This window comes from Telopea speciosissima, chromosome 4 (genome assembly GCF_018873765.1).
Source record: "Telopea speciosissima isolate NSW1024214 ecotype Mountain lineage chromosome 4, Tspe_v1, whole genome shotgun sequence".
NCBI lineage: Eukaryota > Viridiplantae > Streptophyta > Magnoliopsida > Proteales > Proteaceae > Telopea > Telopea speciosissima.
The window spans coordinates 22,494,873-22,511,685 of record NC_057919.1 but is presented as its reverse complement, the minus strand read 5'-3'; the positions used below and the strand labels follow the sequence as shown (position 1 = coordinate 22,511,685).

The 16,813-nt window shown below is 40.6% G+C and overlaps 1 protein-coding gene across 1 annotated transcript in view; it reads right to left on the bottom strand.

Annotated features, from left to right (window-relative positions):
- Positions 1-1,709: 1,709 nt before the first annotated feature.
- Positions 1,710-16,813, bottom strand: part of LOC122658438 (3-oxoacyl-[acyl-carrier-protein] synthase I, chloroplastic-like) — a 30,049-nt gene continuing 14,945 nt past the window's right edge. The window contains exons 4-7 of the mRNA XM_043853403.1: positions 2,524-2,637; positions 2,327-2,428; positions 2,112-2,178; positions 1,710-2,002 (exon numbers count right to left, since the gene is read on the bottom strand). Coding sequence (XP_043709338.1) covers positions 1,935-2,002; positions 2,112-2,178; positions 2,327-2,428; positions 2,524-2,637 — 351 coding nt within the window. The 3' untranslated portion in view covers positions 1,710-1,934. The remainder of the gene's footprint in view (positions 2,003-2,111; positions 2,179-2,326; positions 2,429-2,523; positions 2,638-16,813) is intronic.

The window sequence follows — 16,813 nt, the reverse complement described above, 5'->3', positions numbered from 1 at the left end:
TGGGGCGGGCCGGTCATCTCGCGCAACCCATGTGTATGAGCCCCAAGTGCAAAGAACATTTTCCCATAATCAATATATATATATATATTTTTTAGGCCTTTGTTTTGAAAAAAGAAAAGAAAAAAGGAATAGTGTCCTTCACACTATTAAGTGGAACGTTTTATGGCTTGATGACATGCACAATGATAGCACATAAGTTTTCTATCAAGTCTAACTGTATGTTCTTACAAAAAAAGGGTCATTATATAAAATATGATCTTTTAGGTACAGGAGATTATGACCCTCCCAGACCCCGCAATGGCGGGAGGCTTGTGCAGTCGGTGCACTTGTTTTTTTGTGATCTTTTAGGCAAGGGAGATTACGAAAAAAAAAGGGGCGTTGTTCACTGTGCCACAACACATGCTGCGCCCAGACACATGGAGGTGGGCGCAATGACCACCCTGCCCCCCTGAGTGGCAAGCCCATGTGCCTTGGCGCAGCCTGTGCTGCGGCACTGAGAACATTCTCCTTAAAAAGAAAAGATAGTTGTTTGATTCCAATATTAAGATAGATCTCTTAAGTTCAATCATTGAATGTACAAACAAAAGGAAGCATTTTTATTAAAATTAGAAAATCATTCATTTTCGCAAAAGAGCCTAAATTGGATAAATCCGAACCACTGAAGGGAATAAAACATCATGTATTGGTCAAATTTAGGCTTCTAATCCAATTGAGCAGCCGCCCTGCACTGCATATTTTCCTCACATTTTCAATGGTCCAAAACTGTTGTGTTTTTTATTCTATACGTTGGAGAGGGAGGGCCTAAATGTCTTTTTCTTTTGGTAATGGGAGGGCCTAAATGTCACTAAAATTTGAGCCTCAACATTCATTACTCTTTAGGCATTTTTTGAAAGGATACAATTGCTTGGAATTGACCAATTGAGATATCAGGAAATAATATTTTATTATTTTTTCATTTGAAAGTATATAGTAATACAATTCTTGTAAAATAAGAAATAGTTCAATCTAGGGCATACCCAGTGCAAGAGACTCCCGCCACTGCAGAGTCTAGGGAGTGTCATAATGTACGCAATCCTACCCTTACTTTTGCAAAGAGGCTGTTTCCAGACTCGAACCTATGACCGCTTGGTCACAATGGAGCAACCTTACCGGTGTACCAAGGCCCGCCCTCAAATAGTTCCATCTAGACACTTAATAAATTGAGTTATTAAGAACCCATGTTTGAATTGAAATTAACCCAAGGGGTGTTGGCTTAGTGGCGAGCTGGGGTGAGCCATAAACTCAGACGTCCTAAATTAGAATCCCACTGTCCTCACCTTGGGCCAGCCATCAATCCGTCTCAGGCCAGTTGGCTGCTGTGACGGAGGTTTCGTGCGACAGTAGGTGCAGTGACTACGCCAAGGTTCAGTTCCACCAAACCTGCTCGCAGACCCCAAATATCAGGAGATCAGGTCCTGCCCTATGCTCCAATAGCGAATAATCAGGATATCAGGCTAAGCCCAGTTACAGACCATATAATTAAGGATAAAAACCATAGTATCAGTAACAGCAATGGCAACAACAGCAGCATCAAACTGAGAGATTAATTCATAAATATTAGTTTCTGTAGTTAGACTTAAAGAACAATGTTAACCAGTATGGTAAGAAGCTCAATGGTGGATCATGGATCATTCAAAGGAAAGCCTTTCTCACTTCTCTGTAAGGGTTTAGTGTGGCTAATCTCTTAAATTTCAAGGGAACTCCGGTATAAAAGTATGGCAGGTAGTTGAGTCAAGTTACAGCACAACCTACAGAAATGCATCACAAAGAAACAAAAACCTACTCAAAGAACATTTGCAGAATTCCAGAGACAAGAAGATGATGACATCTAAGAAATAAATTAAGGAATAAGAATAAAATGTTATCCTCTCAAAATTGCAAAACAGAAGTTGGTATCAAGGCTTGAATGCTGAAAAAACCACAACAGAGTTGTGTCCTCCAAAGCCAAAAGAATTTGAAATAGCTGCAATTAGTGAAAAATAAAAAGTAAGTTTATGATTATGATAAAAAAAAACTTTGTGATCATGATTCCACTTCAAACCAAATTTCAAATGGCAAGTTCAGTAACTCACCAACATTCACTTCATGATGCTTCTTTACATTTGGAATTGTATCAAACTCAACAGAAGGTTCTGGATTCTGCAATAATGCAAGGAACCTTTTGATTATAAAAATTCAGCTGATGAGGATTGGAGTGCAAATAAGATTTTCTCAAATGAAAATACTTGAAAGGTTAACTGCAACATTCTTTATCCTTTTGCTCTTAAAATGAATAGATAATACGTACAAACTGGTTTATTGTAGGATGCAGCCAACCGGTAGTTATGGCTTTCACTGTAGCAATGGCTTCCAGGCCACCAGCTGCGCCAAGGCAATGCCCTATCATAGACTGTTGACAACCAAAAGTAATAAATCATAAGTTGACGATAAATATGAGGGTAATATAATTCAAAACTTTTGAACATGCTGAGAGAGAGACAGTACCTTGGTTGCATTTATTTTGATCTCCGAAGTGTTCTTGAATACCTTTTTAATAGCATTCACCTCAGCCAGATCACCAGCAAGTGTGGAAGTTGCATGTGCATTTATGTAATTAACCTGAAATTAATACATCCATGTGATTTAATTATTCATGAACTGACAAATTTGAAGTGAACTCAGTTCCCATTGGCTATAAAAGCTAATCAGATAAAAAACACAAAAACAAATAAATAAAACCATATCCATGCAGTTAACATGCATTAGAATTTAAAAGTCAGTGGGTCATTACAATCAAGGATTTAAAGAACAGTATTGGAGACTGCATCGGCGAATGCCAAACGCAATCTGGATCATCCAATCCAGCCTGATCTCTGACCAATTTTCACAAGTATTGGCTAGTATCAGCTTGATCGGCGACGATCCTCATCCTGAACAATCCGCCTGATCCTTGAATGTCTATTCACAATCCCAGGTCATGCGAATTGGATTAGACACATCTTTTTGCCCAAATCTGATCAAATCTAACTAGAACAGTTTGATATGGCTTGAATTTGGCAAATTTAGAATTCTAGAAACTCGAATCCCAAAACTGTTCTACAATTTTAACCAACTCAAATGCAACAACTTTTCTTTAAAAAAATAAAAGGAACATAAAGCAGGATATGACATAGAGGGGATGGGACTTTCTATGCTAATTTTATTACTCATTCCATGAAGTTTAAAAGACAATTCAAATGTCAAAAAGATGAAGAAGACTCAATCCTAGTTGAATTCTGCAGATTATCCCGCCTAAAATTTAGTGGCTTGATTACTGATTAGGACAGCAAGAGAATTAATAAGTATTTGGTCATAGGAACAACGAGACTGATCCAGCTGCTCTCCCCCATCTCTGAGTACCCATCGCTCTCTGCAACGACTCTCCCCCACCCCCGAGTACCCATTGCTGCAGCAGCTCTCCCCCATCCCCTATTTTCCCATCGCTGCAACGGATTGTCCACACAACGTACTTGGATTTAGGCATGGTGGCCCTGGGAGACCTGGTTTTTCAGTGAAGCTCGATTGTGAAGCTCCTTAGCAATAAGTATCCAGCCCAGATAGGAAACATCCACACTATCTCCACCTCCCCACTCCCAACTATCTCTCCCCCAGCCACGATTCTCTCGGGCACACCTCCCCCGATTCTCTCACGCACCCCCGTCCCTGGTTTTCTCTCCCACGGACCTCATCCCCCACCCACGAGTCTCTACCACTCTCCGGCCCCACAGGATTTTCTCTATGTCCCACTCACCCTCTCACCTACTATCGACAATCGCAACCCCACGATTCTCTCTTACGTCACCCTCCCACGCTTCCCCGACTATCTCAACCCCATCGTCTATTTTCTCCATCTAGGATTTTGCCTCCCACCCTCTCCCCCCCCCCCCCCCCCCAAATTCCCTCCCTCAACCCCATGAATCTCTCACACTACTCCCTCCCCATCCTTTCCGACTATCTCAACCCCGATTCCACCTCTCTCAGACCTTATTACACCACTCAGCCTGTGTTCCCAACTCTCCCTCACCATCCCTGATTCTGTCACACTAATCCCCTATCTCTGACTTTCCAGGTACCTCCGTCCAACCCCCGACCTTTCCCCCCGTCTCAGCATCTCTCTCACTCACTATCCCAACCGCCTAATCTCAGTCTTGCACTTGATCTATCCCCAACTTTAGCGAACTTCAGCAGAGGTTGCCTAAGTGTAGCCTTAAGGCTTGGTGGCTTGGTGGAATTTCCCCGCGGAGGTCCTTGGTGTTAGCCAAGTTCTGCCGTGCCTTACAGGCTAGTCGCCTACAGTATATTTCGTTGCTCGTACTGGAAAAGGTCTGTTGGTTACTCAGGTCCCTACAGAAGTAAGATCTTTTGGAATTTTGGTGGAGACCCACTGGTAACCATTTTTTTTGGCACTTGGTACCGCAAGCAATCTTCTTTTCTATCGCTGCTGCCTATATCTGGCTCATATCTAATTTGTTTCTTTATCTGTGGCCTGTTTCGTTACTATTGCATCACGTACATGCATGATCTGATCGTTTGTTGTTGTTGTTGTTTTGTGCATGAAAGCACGTCACTTTTCATTTTGTACATCTCTACGATATGTGTCTCAGTGTAGTTGGCTTCTATCCTCCTTGTAGTGTTGTCTTTGATCTAACTTACTATTTGTTATTTTTACTCTTGTGCAGTCCCTCTTATATACTATCAATATACTATCAATGAACTTGAGGACAGCCTTTTTGTTTTATATATATATATATATATACATATCTTTATCTTTAGATCTACTTCTTGGTGTATCGGGTCAGCAGCTGGCACCGTAGTATATTCTGCCAATCCTCTTTTGCATGGATCCTTTCCTGAGTGTTTTATTATTATTTAGGTTTTCCAATGTCAACATTTGTACGACCTTATGCTAGGATGTCCCCTATAAGCGACACACCGCATTGGAGCCCGTATGCGGTGACAAGTAGTCAAGGGCTCTCGTACCGTGGTTATGTGCAAGTTAAGAAGCTTTTCCATAAGAGTAGCTTAGATTAGCTTCTTGGAACATTGGTTCCTTAATGGGTAAGACTCTAGAATTGATTGATGTGATGAGAAGAAGAAGAAGGATTAATATTGCATGTATTCAACAGACTAGATGGAAGGGTAAGAAAGTTAAGCAGTTGGACGACTTTAAACAATGGTACACGGGGGAGCAAAGTAATAGAAGTGGAGTGGGCATAGTAGTGGATAAAGCTCTAAAGAATGATGTGGATGTTAAAAGACTTAGGAGATAGGATTATATCCATCAAACTTGTGTTGGAGAAAGAGGTAGTCAAAATTATCAGTGTTTACGCTCACTAGGATTGGAGGATAGTAGTACGTTACAATTCTGAGAATACTTGGATGGATTAGTGCAAGATATTAGTCATGGAGAAAAGATTATTATAGGGGGTGATTTGAATGGACATGTAGGGAGAGATCGTAGAGGCTATGAAAGTGTGCACGGAGATTATGGATTTTGTGAGAGGAATGAAGAGGGTATCTCAGATTTAGATTTTGTGGTTGCTTATGATCTATCCATTGTAAACACCTACTTTGAAAAGAGAGAGGAGCATTTATTTACCTACAGAAGTGGACATCATAATAGCCAAATAGATTTCTTCCTAACTAAAAGGTCTAACAGATTGTTCTGTAAGGAATATAAAGTTATTCCAGGTGAGAGCTTAACCACTCAACATAGATTGGTGATCATGGATATGTGTCTCATCACACAGGAATGTAAGATAGGGGAGCTTATCTACCCTAAGGTAAGATGGTGGAACTTAAAAGGAGACCTTGAAGTCATTTACTGACAAAGTGGTCAAACAAGGAAAGTGGGACCTAGAGAGAGATACTAATTTGATGTGGAACGAGATGTCTACGTGTATTAAGAAGGTGGCTAAAGAGGTCCTAGGAGAATCGAAAGGAAAACGTCATTCTCCTAGGGAGACTTGATGGTGGGATGATGAGGTCCAAGCAGCCATTAAGACTAAGAAAGCTAGTTTCAAGGTATGGCAAAGGACTAAGGACGTAGAAGATCTAAAAAGGTATAAATATGCCATAAATGAAGCTAAGAAAATTGTGGAGAATGTAAGAAAAGAAATATGAAGATCTCTATAACAACCTGAACACCAAGGAAGGGGAAAAAGCTATCTATAAGACAGCTAGAATGAGGGAAAGGATGAGTAGAGGTTTCGACCATGTTAGAGATGGAATGGCTATTTCTACAGCCTACTTAATGAAACCATTCCAAGTTATAGTGGACTGAAAGAAGGCATTATGCATCAAGGCACCTGTCAGAGGTATATACGTAAAATTAGAGCTTCTGAAGTAAAAGCACAAATAAAGATGAAAATAGCCAAGGCTCCAGGCCCAGATGGGGTCCCAATAGAAGTGTGGAAGAGTTTAGGAATTTGTGGCCTATCTTGACTAACCAAGCAGTTTAATAAGACTATGTGCATTAGGAGAATGCCAGATGAATGGAGGAGAAGCATTGTGGTCCCAATTTACAAAACTAAAGGCAATTTCCAAATTTGCAACAGCTATAAAGGCATAAAACTAATGAGTCATACTATGAAATTACGGGAGAGGGTTATTGAAACACACCTGAGAAAAGAGACCACTATTTCAGAGAACCAATTTGGTTTTATGCCAGGAAGATCCACAATAGAAGCTATCTACCTATTTAGGAGACTCATGGAAAGATTTAGAGAGAGCAAGAAGGATCTCCATATGGTCTTTATTGACCTAGAAAAAGCTTATGGCAGAGTGCCTAGACAAATCTAGCATGTGCTAGGGAAGAGAAGAATTCCAATGGTGTGGTGACCAACGTAAGAACCGTGGGGGGGGGTGTCAAGGAAGTAAATTCCCAATTACAATTGGGTTACATCAAGGATCAGCTTTGAGCCCTTATTTGTTTGCACTTATCATGGATGAGTTAATGAGAGACATCCAAGATGAGGTTCCTTGGTGTATGCTTTTTGCTGATGACATTGTTTTGGTGGATGAGACAAAATCTAGAATTAACAACAAACTGGAGTTACGGAGATCAACCTTGGAACCAAAAGGTATTAGAATAAGTAGAACGAAGACGGAGTGTATGGTGTGTAACTTTAGTAACTCCCGGACAGACAATGAGGGGGTGAAAGTTGATGAGGTGGAGATCCCGTAAAATGATCATTTTAGTTATCTAGGATCAATCATCAGTAAGGAAGATATAGAAGATGATGTTTCACAGAGAATTAAAGTAGGATGGATGAAGTGGAGAGGTGTATTCGAAGTGTTATGTGATCGACGGATTCCTTTAAAGCTTAAACGAAAATTTTACAGGACAATCATAAGACCAGCTATGATGTATGGTGTGGTGTGTTGGGCAGTTAAGAAGCGTCATATAGATAAGCTAACTGTAGCGGAGATGAGGATGTTGAGATGGATGAGTGGCAAAACCAGGAAGGATAAAATAAGGAATGATCATTGTTAGAATCCCTGTAGATTGGAATGCTTGAGTGATCGATATGGATCACCAAGCCACTTTATTTATATTTAAAGAATTACAACTATTCAGACTACAAATAGGAAAGCTACCCTTGCCGATTCTAATTAGACATACCCAATAAGAATCGGCTAAGGGAGAAAGAACATAAAAAGGACAAAAATACCCCTATCGAGTAGAACTACTTATTCTAACACTCCCCCTCAAGTTGGAGCATAAACATCAAACATGCCCAACTTGACAAGAATAGGATGAAAAACTTTCCACTTAATCCCTTAGTGAACACATCAGCTAGTTAGTCAGCAGACTTTACAAAAGGAACACCGACCAACCCTTCTTCCAACTTCTCTTTTATAAAGTGCCTATCAACCTCCACGTGCTTGGTACGATCATGCTGAACAGGATTGTGAGCAATGCTAATAGTAGCCTTGTTGTCACAATATAACATCATGGGAAGACGAACAGGAGCACCAAGATCTTGCAATAAGCCTTTGAGCCATAACAATTCACAAATACCATGTGCCATAACACGAAATTCTACTTCGGCACTAGACCTTGCTACTACATTCTTCTTTTTACTATGCCATGTGACAAGGTTTCCACCAACAAATGAGCAATAGCCGGAGATGGACTTCCTATCAGAGGATCCAACCCAATCAGCATCAGTATATGCTTCAACACGAAGATGGCCATCCGGAGACAAAAGAATTCCTTTTCCCGGGCCTGACTTCAAATATCGGAGAATTCGAAGAACAACATCCATGTGAGAAGAATGAGGATCATGCATGAATGGACTTACCATACTTACAGCAACGGCTATATTTGGTCGTGTATGAGACAGATAAATAAGCTTGCCGACCAATCTGTGATAACGACCTTTGTCAACAGGTTCACCCTCCTTTTCTTTGAGCCGTGTAGTAGCTTCTATAGGTGTATCAGAAGGATGACACCCTAGCATTCCAGTCTCTATCAACAAATCTAGGATGTACTTCCTTTGAGAAAGAAAGATGCCCTTAGAGGATTGAGCAACTTCTATCCCTAGAAAATACTTTAGGTTTCCCAGATCTTTTATTTCAAACTCTTGACCAAGGAAAGTCTTCAACTTGCTTGTCTCATTATTATCATTCCCAGTAACCACAATGTCATCCACATAGGCTATGAGAATGGTTATTTTTTCACCATTCCTTTTTATAAACAGGGTATGATCAGCATTACTCTGCTTATAACCCACAGAAACCATAGCCTTGTGAAACCGTACAAACCATGCACAGGATGACTGCTTCAGCCCGTATAAAGCACACTTTAATTTACATACTTTGCCACTGGTTTTATCACATGAGAAACCCGGTGAAATATCCATATACACTTCCTCTTCAAGCTCTCCATGGAGGAAGGCATTCTTCACATCTAACTACTGCAATTCTCATCCCAGATTTACTGCACAAGATAGTAGTACTCTGACAGTGTTCAGCTTTGCAACCGGTGCAAAGGTCTCCTGGTAGTTGATCCCATAAGTCTGAGTAAATCCCTTTGCCACCAATCGTGCTTTGTATCGATCCATAGTACCATCTACCTTCTTTTTCACCACAAACACCCACTTACTTCCAACTGGTTTCTTTCCTGGAGGAAGAACCACAAGCTCCCATGTATCATTCTTTTGTAAGGCTTTCATTTCTACCATCATTGTTGCCTTCCACTTTCCATCTATAAAAGCTTCCTGCCAATTCTGGGGAATACGAACAGAAGAAAGAGAAGAGACAAATGTACGAAAGGATGGAGAAAGGGAATCATAAGAGACTACATGAGAAATAGGATGCTGAGTACAAGCCCGAATACCTTTGCGATGAGCAACAGGTAAGTCAGGAGAAGGAGAAGAGATGTTACCTGGAGAATGATCTAGTTCCAGAGCCTGCAACTGGACTGGTACTGGTGCTGCAGTAGATGGAAGCTGCTAGTTTTTAGAATATCCTCTGTGGTAGGTTTTGAGGTTAGAATCATGGATTCTCTTTTGAAATTCCCTAATAGTTTGTTGGACTGGAGTCAACGCCCCCTGAATGGGATTTTCAACCATAGGATTTTCAGCATCTAAGTTCTCCCCCTGTGGAAAACCCTCTTTGTCTTCATTAGGAGGTAGGGGAGGAGTAGGAGGGTCAAGAAGGGTGGGGTCAATATTCGGTTGGTTCTGAACAGGAAGCTCAACCAACACATCTTCACTGGAATTCTCCCCCTGAGGAGGTGTAGATGGATAATAGGAGAGAGTTTCATGAAAGATAACATCCATACTGACCAAGGTACGACGGGTGGGGGGATGATAACATTTATAACCTTTTGGAATGGAGAATATCCCAAGAAAATACAACGAATACCACGAGGTTCAAGTTTGCCTAGGGATCAGGTATCCCTAACATAACATACACAACCAAAAACTTTCGGGGGAACGACAAAGGAGGAAGAGCACTGTAATAAAGTAGTAGGGGTTTGTGAGTCAAGGACTCGGGTAGGCAGCCTATTAATGAGATAGGCTGCAGTAAGGACAGCATCTCCCCAATATTGGGAAGAACGAAAGGGCAAACATAAGAGCCCGAGCCGCCTCAAGGAGGTGGTGGTTTTTCCTTTCAGCCATACCATTTTGGGCTAGGGTATCGACACAACTGGTCTGATGGGGTATTCCATGGGTAGCAAGGTAGTGTTAGAACCGACCATCCATATATTCTTTACCATTGTCACTTCTCAATATCTGGAGAGTGGCATGGTATTGGGTCTGAACCATCTTATGAAAATTTTGAAAACAAGAGAAAACATCACTTTTGTTATGCATTAAATATACCCATGTACTCCTACAATAACAGTTAATAAAAGAAACAAATCAACGATGGCCAGAGAGAGAAGGTTTATGGCTAGGTCCCCATACATCAGAGTGAACAAAATTAAAAGGAGAAGAACTTCTTTTATTAGAAATAGAATAAGTGGAACAATGTTGTTTGGCCAAAACACAGGCCTCACAAAAAAAAAAAATTCTTATTACATTGTTTAACTAATACTGGGAATAAAAAGGATAAAGTTCCTAAAGGGAGGTAACCTAGTCATTTATGCCATTGTTGAAGTTCAGAAGAGACCATTAGGTTTGATGAATGGGAGAAGGAAGTTGTGGTGAAGGAGGACTCCCATTATCAAGCAAGTACAATCCACCATGCATCTTATCACATCCAATCATCGCCCCCATTACCAGATCCTGAAAAACATAGTGTGAAGGGAAGAAAGTTGCTTTGTAATTTAAGTCACGGGTAAGACTACTGATGGATAGAAGATTAGTGGTAAATTTAGGTATATGTAAAACAGAGGATAAAGTTAAAGAGGGAGAGCAACTGATAGATCCTTTCCCAGAGATAGAAGAGAGAGAACCATCAGCTACTCGAACTTTATCTTTACTAGAAGTAGGAGAATAACGATGAAATAGGCTGGAGGATCCAGTCATGTGATCAGTGGCACCGGAGTCTATGATCCAGGGAGAAAAGACTACTGATGCACAATGACTAGCAAAAGAAATACCTGAGTGGGCAAAATTTGAATCTGGAGTGGTGGAAGAACTGGCAGGAGTCGATGTAGTAGAAGGAGCGAAAGCCTGTAACATACGACGGAAAGCCTGAAGTTCATCCTTGGATAGTCCAATGTCAATAGTAGGAGTAGTAGTGACAGCCTGAGTATGATTGGCTTTGTTTTTCGATTTCTGAGAAGCACGATTAGCTTCAAAGTCGGCTAGTTTACTATGTACCTTCCAACATGTGGCCTTGGTGTGCCACAACTTACCATAATGTTCACATTTGGTGGCTGCCTTTTCAGATTTAGAAGTTTCAGCAATAGGAGGATTCGAAGCAGTCCCAGTATGTAGAGCTGATCGATCTGGAGGTGTAGTATGGAGCATAGCTGCACGTCATCGATCTTCAATATGAACTAATGCATAGGACTGTTCCAGAGTAGGGAAAGGATCCTTGCTGAGAATCTGAACTCTAATTGAATTGTATTCAACATTAAGGCCAGCCAAAAAATCATAAACCCTAATTTTATCAACATGTTTCCTGTATGCAACAATATCAGTAGTAGTAGTGGGCTGATAATCAGAGTAATGGTCAAGTTCTTGCCAGCACTTGCGAAGTTCAGCATAGTATTGAGAGACAGTCAACTCATCTTGTTTGGTATCATGAATTTTTTTCCGTAATTCATATATCTGAGCATCATTCCCAACCTAGGAATAGGTATCCTTTGTAGCCTTCCATATCTAAGCAGCAGTGTCTAAGAGAAGGTAACCAGGGGCAATGGAAGCATGCATAGAATGGATTAGATATGACATTACCATAGAGTCATGAGATAATCATCGATCCAGGGCAGTTCCTTCTTCAACAGGTTTGGGAAGGCTGCTTGTAAGGTGTCCTATGTAGCCACGGCCAGCAATAGTGAGGTAAGTGGACCTTGACCACATCAAGTAATTAGTCCCATCTAATTTAGTGGGAGAAGCAAAAAGAAGGTACTCTGAACGAGTGGATCCATCTGAGTTAGCTGAAGTAAGATCAGACATGATGTCCATAGTGTATAACAAACGGGTTTTGAAATAACCAAAACTTTAGCCGTCAGAAAAGGCTCAAATTTGGATCGAAAGTCCCTCTGGTAGTGAACAATAAGTTTGCAAAAGATCAGCAACTTCTGATGAGAAAATAAAAAACCCTAGCAAGGCATTTACCAAAATCAAGCAGAGTACTGGGTTTTGAATTTGCAGGATTTCCAGCCGTTAGACTAGGCTGAAACTGAGGTCGAGTTTCCTTCTTGTAGTAGAGAACAAGTCCTCAAAATATGAGCTGATTCTGATGAGCCAATAAGAAGCCCTAATTTTAACAAAATTGGGCTAAAAAAACTGTTTGGAGAGAAATCGCAGAGCTGAATCTGTCTTAGCTTGATCCAATGCTGCAACCTTCAAACAGGAAGGGGTGTGTACCAGGAATAGCAGGAACCAATCTCCAGAAAAAAACAGAAATCGATCTTCAGCTTTGTGGGAAGAACTCGATCTCCAATGGTGGAGGGAACCTGATGGCAGTAGGCCACACCAGTAATCTTTAGTCTTCAATGAGGTGAATTTGAGGGCAGCACTAAATCTTCATGAGATCACCTCATAGGTGCTGCCCTGAGAGAGAGAGAGGAGCCTAGAGTGGTGGAGAAGGGAGAAACCAGAAGCTGTGGGTGGGGGAAAGAAAAAAAAACCAGAAAAAACCTTGAGAATTTGTTCTTAGATCAGATTTGGCTCTGATACCATGTTAGAAGCCCTGTAGATCTGAATGCTTGAGTGATCAATATGGATCACCAAGCCACTTTATTTATATTCAAAGAATTACAACTATTCAGACTACAAATAGGAAAGCTACCCTTGCCGATTGTAATTAGGAATACCCAATAAGAATTGGGTAAGGGAGAAAGAACATAAAAAAGGACAGAAATACCCCTATCGAGTAGACTACTTATTCTAACAATCATATTAGAGCTGATTTGGGAGTAGCCCCGATTCAAGATAAGCTACGAGAAAGTCGTTTGAGGTGGCATGGCCATGTCCAACGAAGGCTTTCGGATGCTCCAGTTCGGAGGAGTCACTTGATTCAAATTAAAGGTACTAAAAGAGCTAGGGGCAGGCCTAAAATGAGCCTAGGAGAATTGGTGAGTAAATGCATGCATAGTTTAGGTCTTGTTTCTAGTATGACGTCGAATAGAGCTGATTGGAGGGCAAGGATCCGTGTAGCCGACCCAAGTTAGTTTGTATAAGGCTGAGTTGTAGTTGTTGTGTTCCTTTTCTTTTTTCTTTTATTATTATTATTATTATTTTGTCTTAAAAAAGATTCATGTAGCCGACCCCATTTATTTGGGATAAGGCTGAGTTGTTGTTGGTCATTGGAAGAAAACTATGAATTGGGCTTTCAAGATTAATGTAAAGGCTCAAATCTCAACATGTTCGTATAGTGATCTTTCTCACTCAAAACTATGGTTTATAAAGCTCTCAAACTATCAACCTAATCATCTGGAATCTAACCTACCAATTCCCCTAACTTCCTCCATTTTCACCCACACAAGCACAACCTTATAGTTGCCCTTATTAGAACAACTGAGGAAAACCCTATTTAGCCAAATCAATAAGCCCTAGGAAGCCTACTTGATCATCTTTTCAACTTTCTTTCACCTATTGCCATCTTTCATAATCCAAAGCATAATCTACCAATTAGTTTTACTGATAAAACAAAATTAGATATTGTTCAACTTTGACCCATCATAACCTAGAAGACAGAATAGTACAACCAAAATATTTGGGCTTATAGAACTGGCCCATTACAATAGTAAACCCAAAAGTATTAAGCCTATGGCCCATATAACCCATTGGACACTCAAAATTAAACGTATTTGTCCATTCTTGGTCCAGTTTGACGACCTGGTTTGCTGTTGGCCTTCTTATTCTTTTGAACTGCATCAACTCTCCGAGTCTTGAGAAAAACTCATCCACAAAACATGAGTTTTGTGGTGATGTCAAACCAGATCCACTCAATCATCCTTCAATCAAAGGTAGATTTTCACAACCCTCTAATGTACACCAGTCCACAAGCGGATCGCAAACTTCAGGTCCAGCAACAGCAAATACTTCAATCGGTTCTCAAATTTGCAGGTAATTTCAGAATAATATAAAAAAAAATCGAAGAAGGGAAGAAGAATATAGGGTAGTCTCTCTCAGATTCGTCTCACCCACGGCCTCTCACCATATTTTGGTCTCTTAGCAATGGCATCTCACCATATAGCACTGAAATCTCAAGGCCATCTGAATCTCACAGAATAAAAGAAAAGGCTCAAACCAATATCTCATTAATCAAATTCGAGTACAAGGATGTAGCCCCTTACACACTTATATAGAAGACTCAAACACTAAAAAGGAAAAGGCCTAACCCAATCCTTAACTAATAAGGTAACATAAACTGACTAGGAAACTAAAATAATGAAAGAAAAACTAACGCAAAACTTGAATCTAACTAAACTAATGAAGTAAAGGGATCAAAGGCCCAACACATCATAACTTAATCCAAAGCTTAAAAAAGGGCATACCCAGTGCACAAGGCTCCCACCACTGTGGGGTCTGGGGAGGGTCATAATGTACGCAGCCTTACCCCTGCTTTCGTAAAGAGGCTGTTTCCAGGCTCGAACCTCTGACCACATGGTCACAATGGAGCAACCTTAACATTGCATCAAGGCCCGCCTTCTACAACTCAATAAAATAAGCTCTTTATGTGACTTATCTGCATCACCCTCGATATCTCCCCATCAACGTAGTGGCTCTGCTGTCCGTCCATAGCTCTGATACCAATTGATGTGTTTCTAAAACTTGAAACACATAGGACAGAACCACAGCAAGAGGAATCAGGCCAAAACTATGAGAATTTTAATAACTTAAAAATCCAGGTTTCAGATCTAGTCCTTGATCCATTCGATAGGCCTATTGAACATAAGGAAGGATTCCTCAAAATTGGAAGTTGATCCAATGGCCAGATTAGGAGATATTAGTGGTTCACTGAAATAGAAAGCGGTTAAAACCAGGTAATGTGGTCCTAGATAGGTAGGAGACCTACTAGGAGCCAAACAACAAGATCAAACAACAAAAGGGGCCGCTGGTTCGAATGGACAGCACTAGGATTTAGGTCAATTCCTAGGGTTTGGGTTGGATATTGGGAAAGGGGTTTATAGGGTATTAATGGGCAGGTCCAGGGGGTCAATATGGTATTAAAAGGTTAGGGGTTGGATGAGTTTTGAAATTCTACAATTCTGAACAGAATAGAGTTGTAGGTTTTGGGTTTAATGGAGTGGAGGAATGGAGGGGTTAGAGTGGGAGTTTGGGGCTGAAACTTGGATCGAGTGTCAACAATGATGTAAGGGATGTATGCTGAAAGTTTGGTTTGAAACTAATGGACAGATTCGAAGTTATGGAGGTTTCCTAGTAAAAGTAGGAGAGAGGGGTAAAACTGTAATTTTAGACAATCGGCTAGGTGGATGGTGCTGAAATTTGAATCAAGTCTCTCTTAGGGTTTGAGGAAGACTCGATCAAATTTTTAGCAGGTTCTAATGGTTAGATTTGGCTGGGCAGAATTCTCACGAAAATCACCTTGTATGTGACCTTCTAGAAGGAAGCAGAATAGTTGCAGAATTTCTTACTTGTTGCAAGTCTTCAATGGCAGCAGCTTTGAAGAAACTTGATTGAAGAAGAAGGACCTCCCGATCTACAAGATGCAAGGAGTCGCCGGAGTCCACCAGCCCTAACCCTTGATATGACTCACAAGGGGTCTTGATATCACACACAAGATAGTCTCTGAAGAGAGAAGCAACAGTAATGGCAGTAAGCATAAAGCTAATTTTTATTAATCAAATTCGTATGTAATGCTGGCCTCTCTTACAAACTTATATAGAAGACTCAAAAATAGACTTAGACACTAAAAAAGAATGGCCTAACCTTATCCCTAACCTATTAGGTAACTTAAATCAACTAGGAAACTAAAATACTAAAAGAAATAGACTCAAAACATGGCTGGACTTATAGAGTCCTAATCCAGCCCAACTTACATCACATGATTACTTAAGTTGTCACATGACCACTTAACCAAGTCACATGATCACTTAAATTGAACCAATTGGATGCAACCAATTTGAACCGGTTCAATTAAAAAACATAAAAATAAACTAAGTATTGGGCTAATCCCGTATGCAACCTATATACCCATATTTTAGGCCCATAAAAGTGGCCTATTACATTAGAAACCCATGGGGTCAAAGGCCCAACATGTATGTAACTCAACCCTAGACTTATTTCCAATGAAACAAGCCCTATTTGGTGATGAATCTGCATCAACTCTCCCCAACTTGAAAAAATTCGTCCTCGAATTTTGTAGTGATGAGGGGGAATCAACATGTGATCAGCAGCTTTGACCATCCCCAAACAGAATTCCAGTGAAGCAGGAACATTGGGGATAAAATCTCCAAGGCGTGGAGCTTTCTCTTCGAAGAACCATGGTGGCATAACAAACTCTATATGTTCGTTTTCTGAATCAGCAGCAATTGTGATTGTCCTGTCCATAGAGTCTTCAGTGTTAGCAACCTTCGCATCTAATACTTGAGACACAAGCTCCACCTCTTCAAAAGCAGCATCTTGAATGCCAATAATTTCTTGTGGAGTGCTCTCAACCA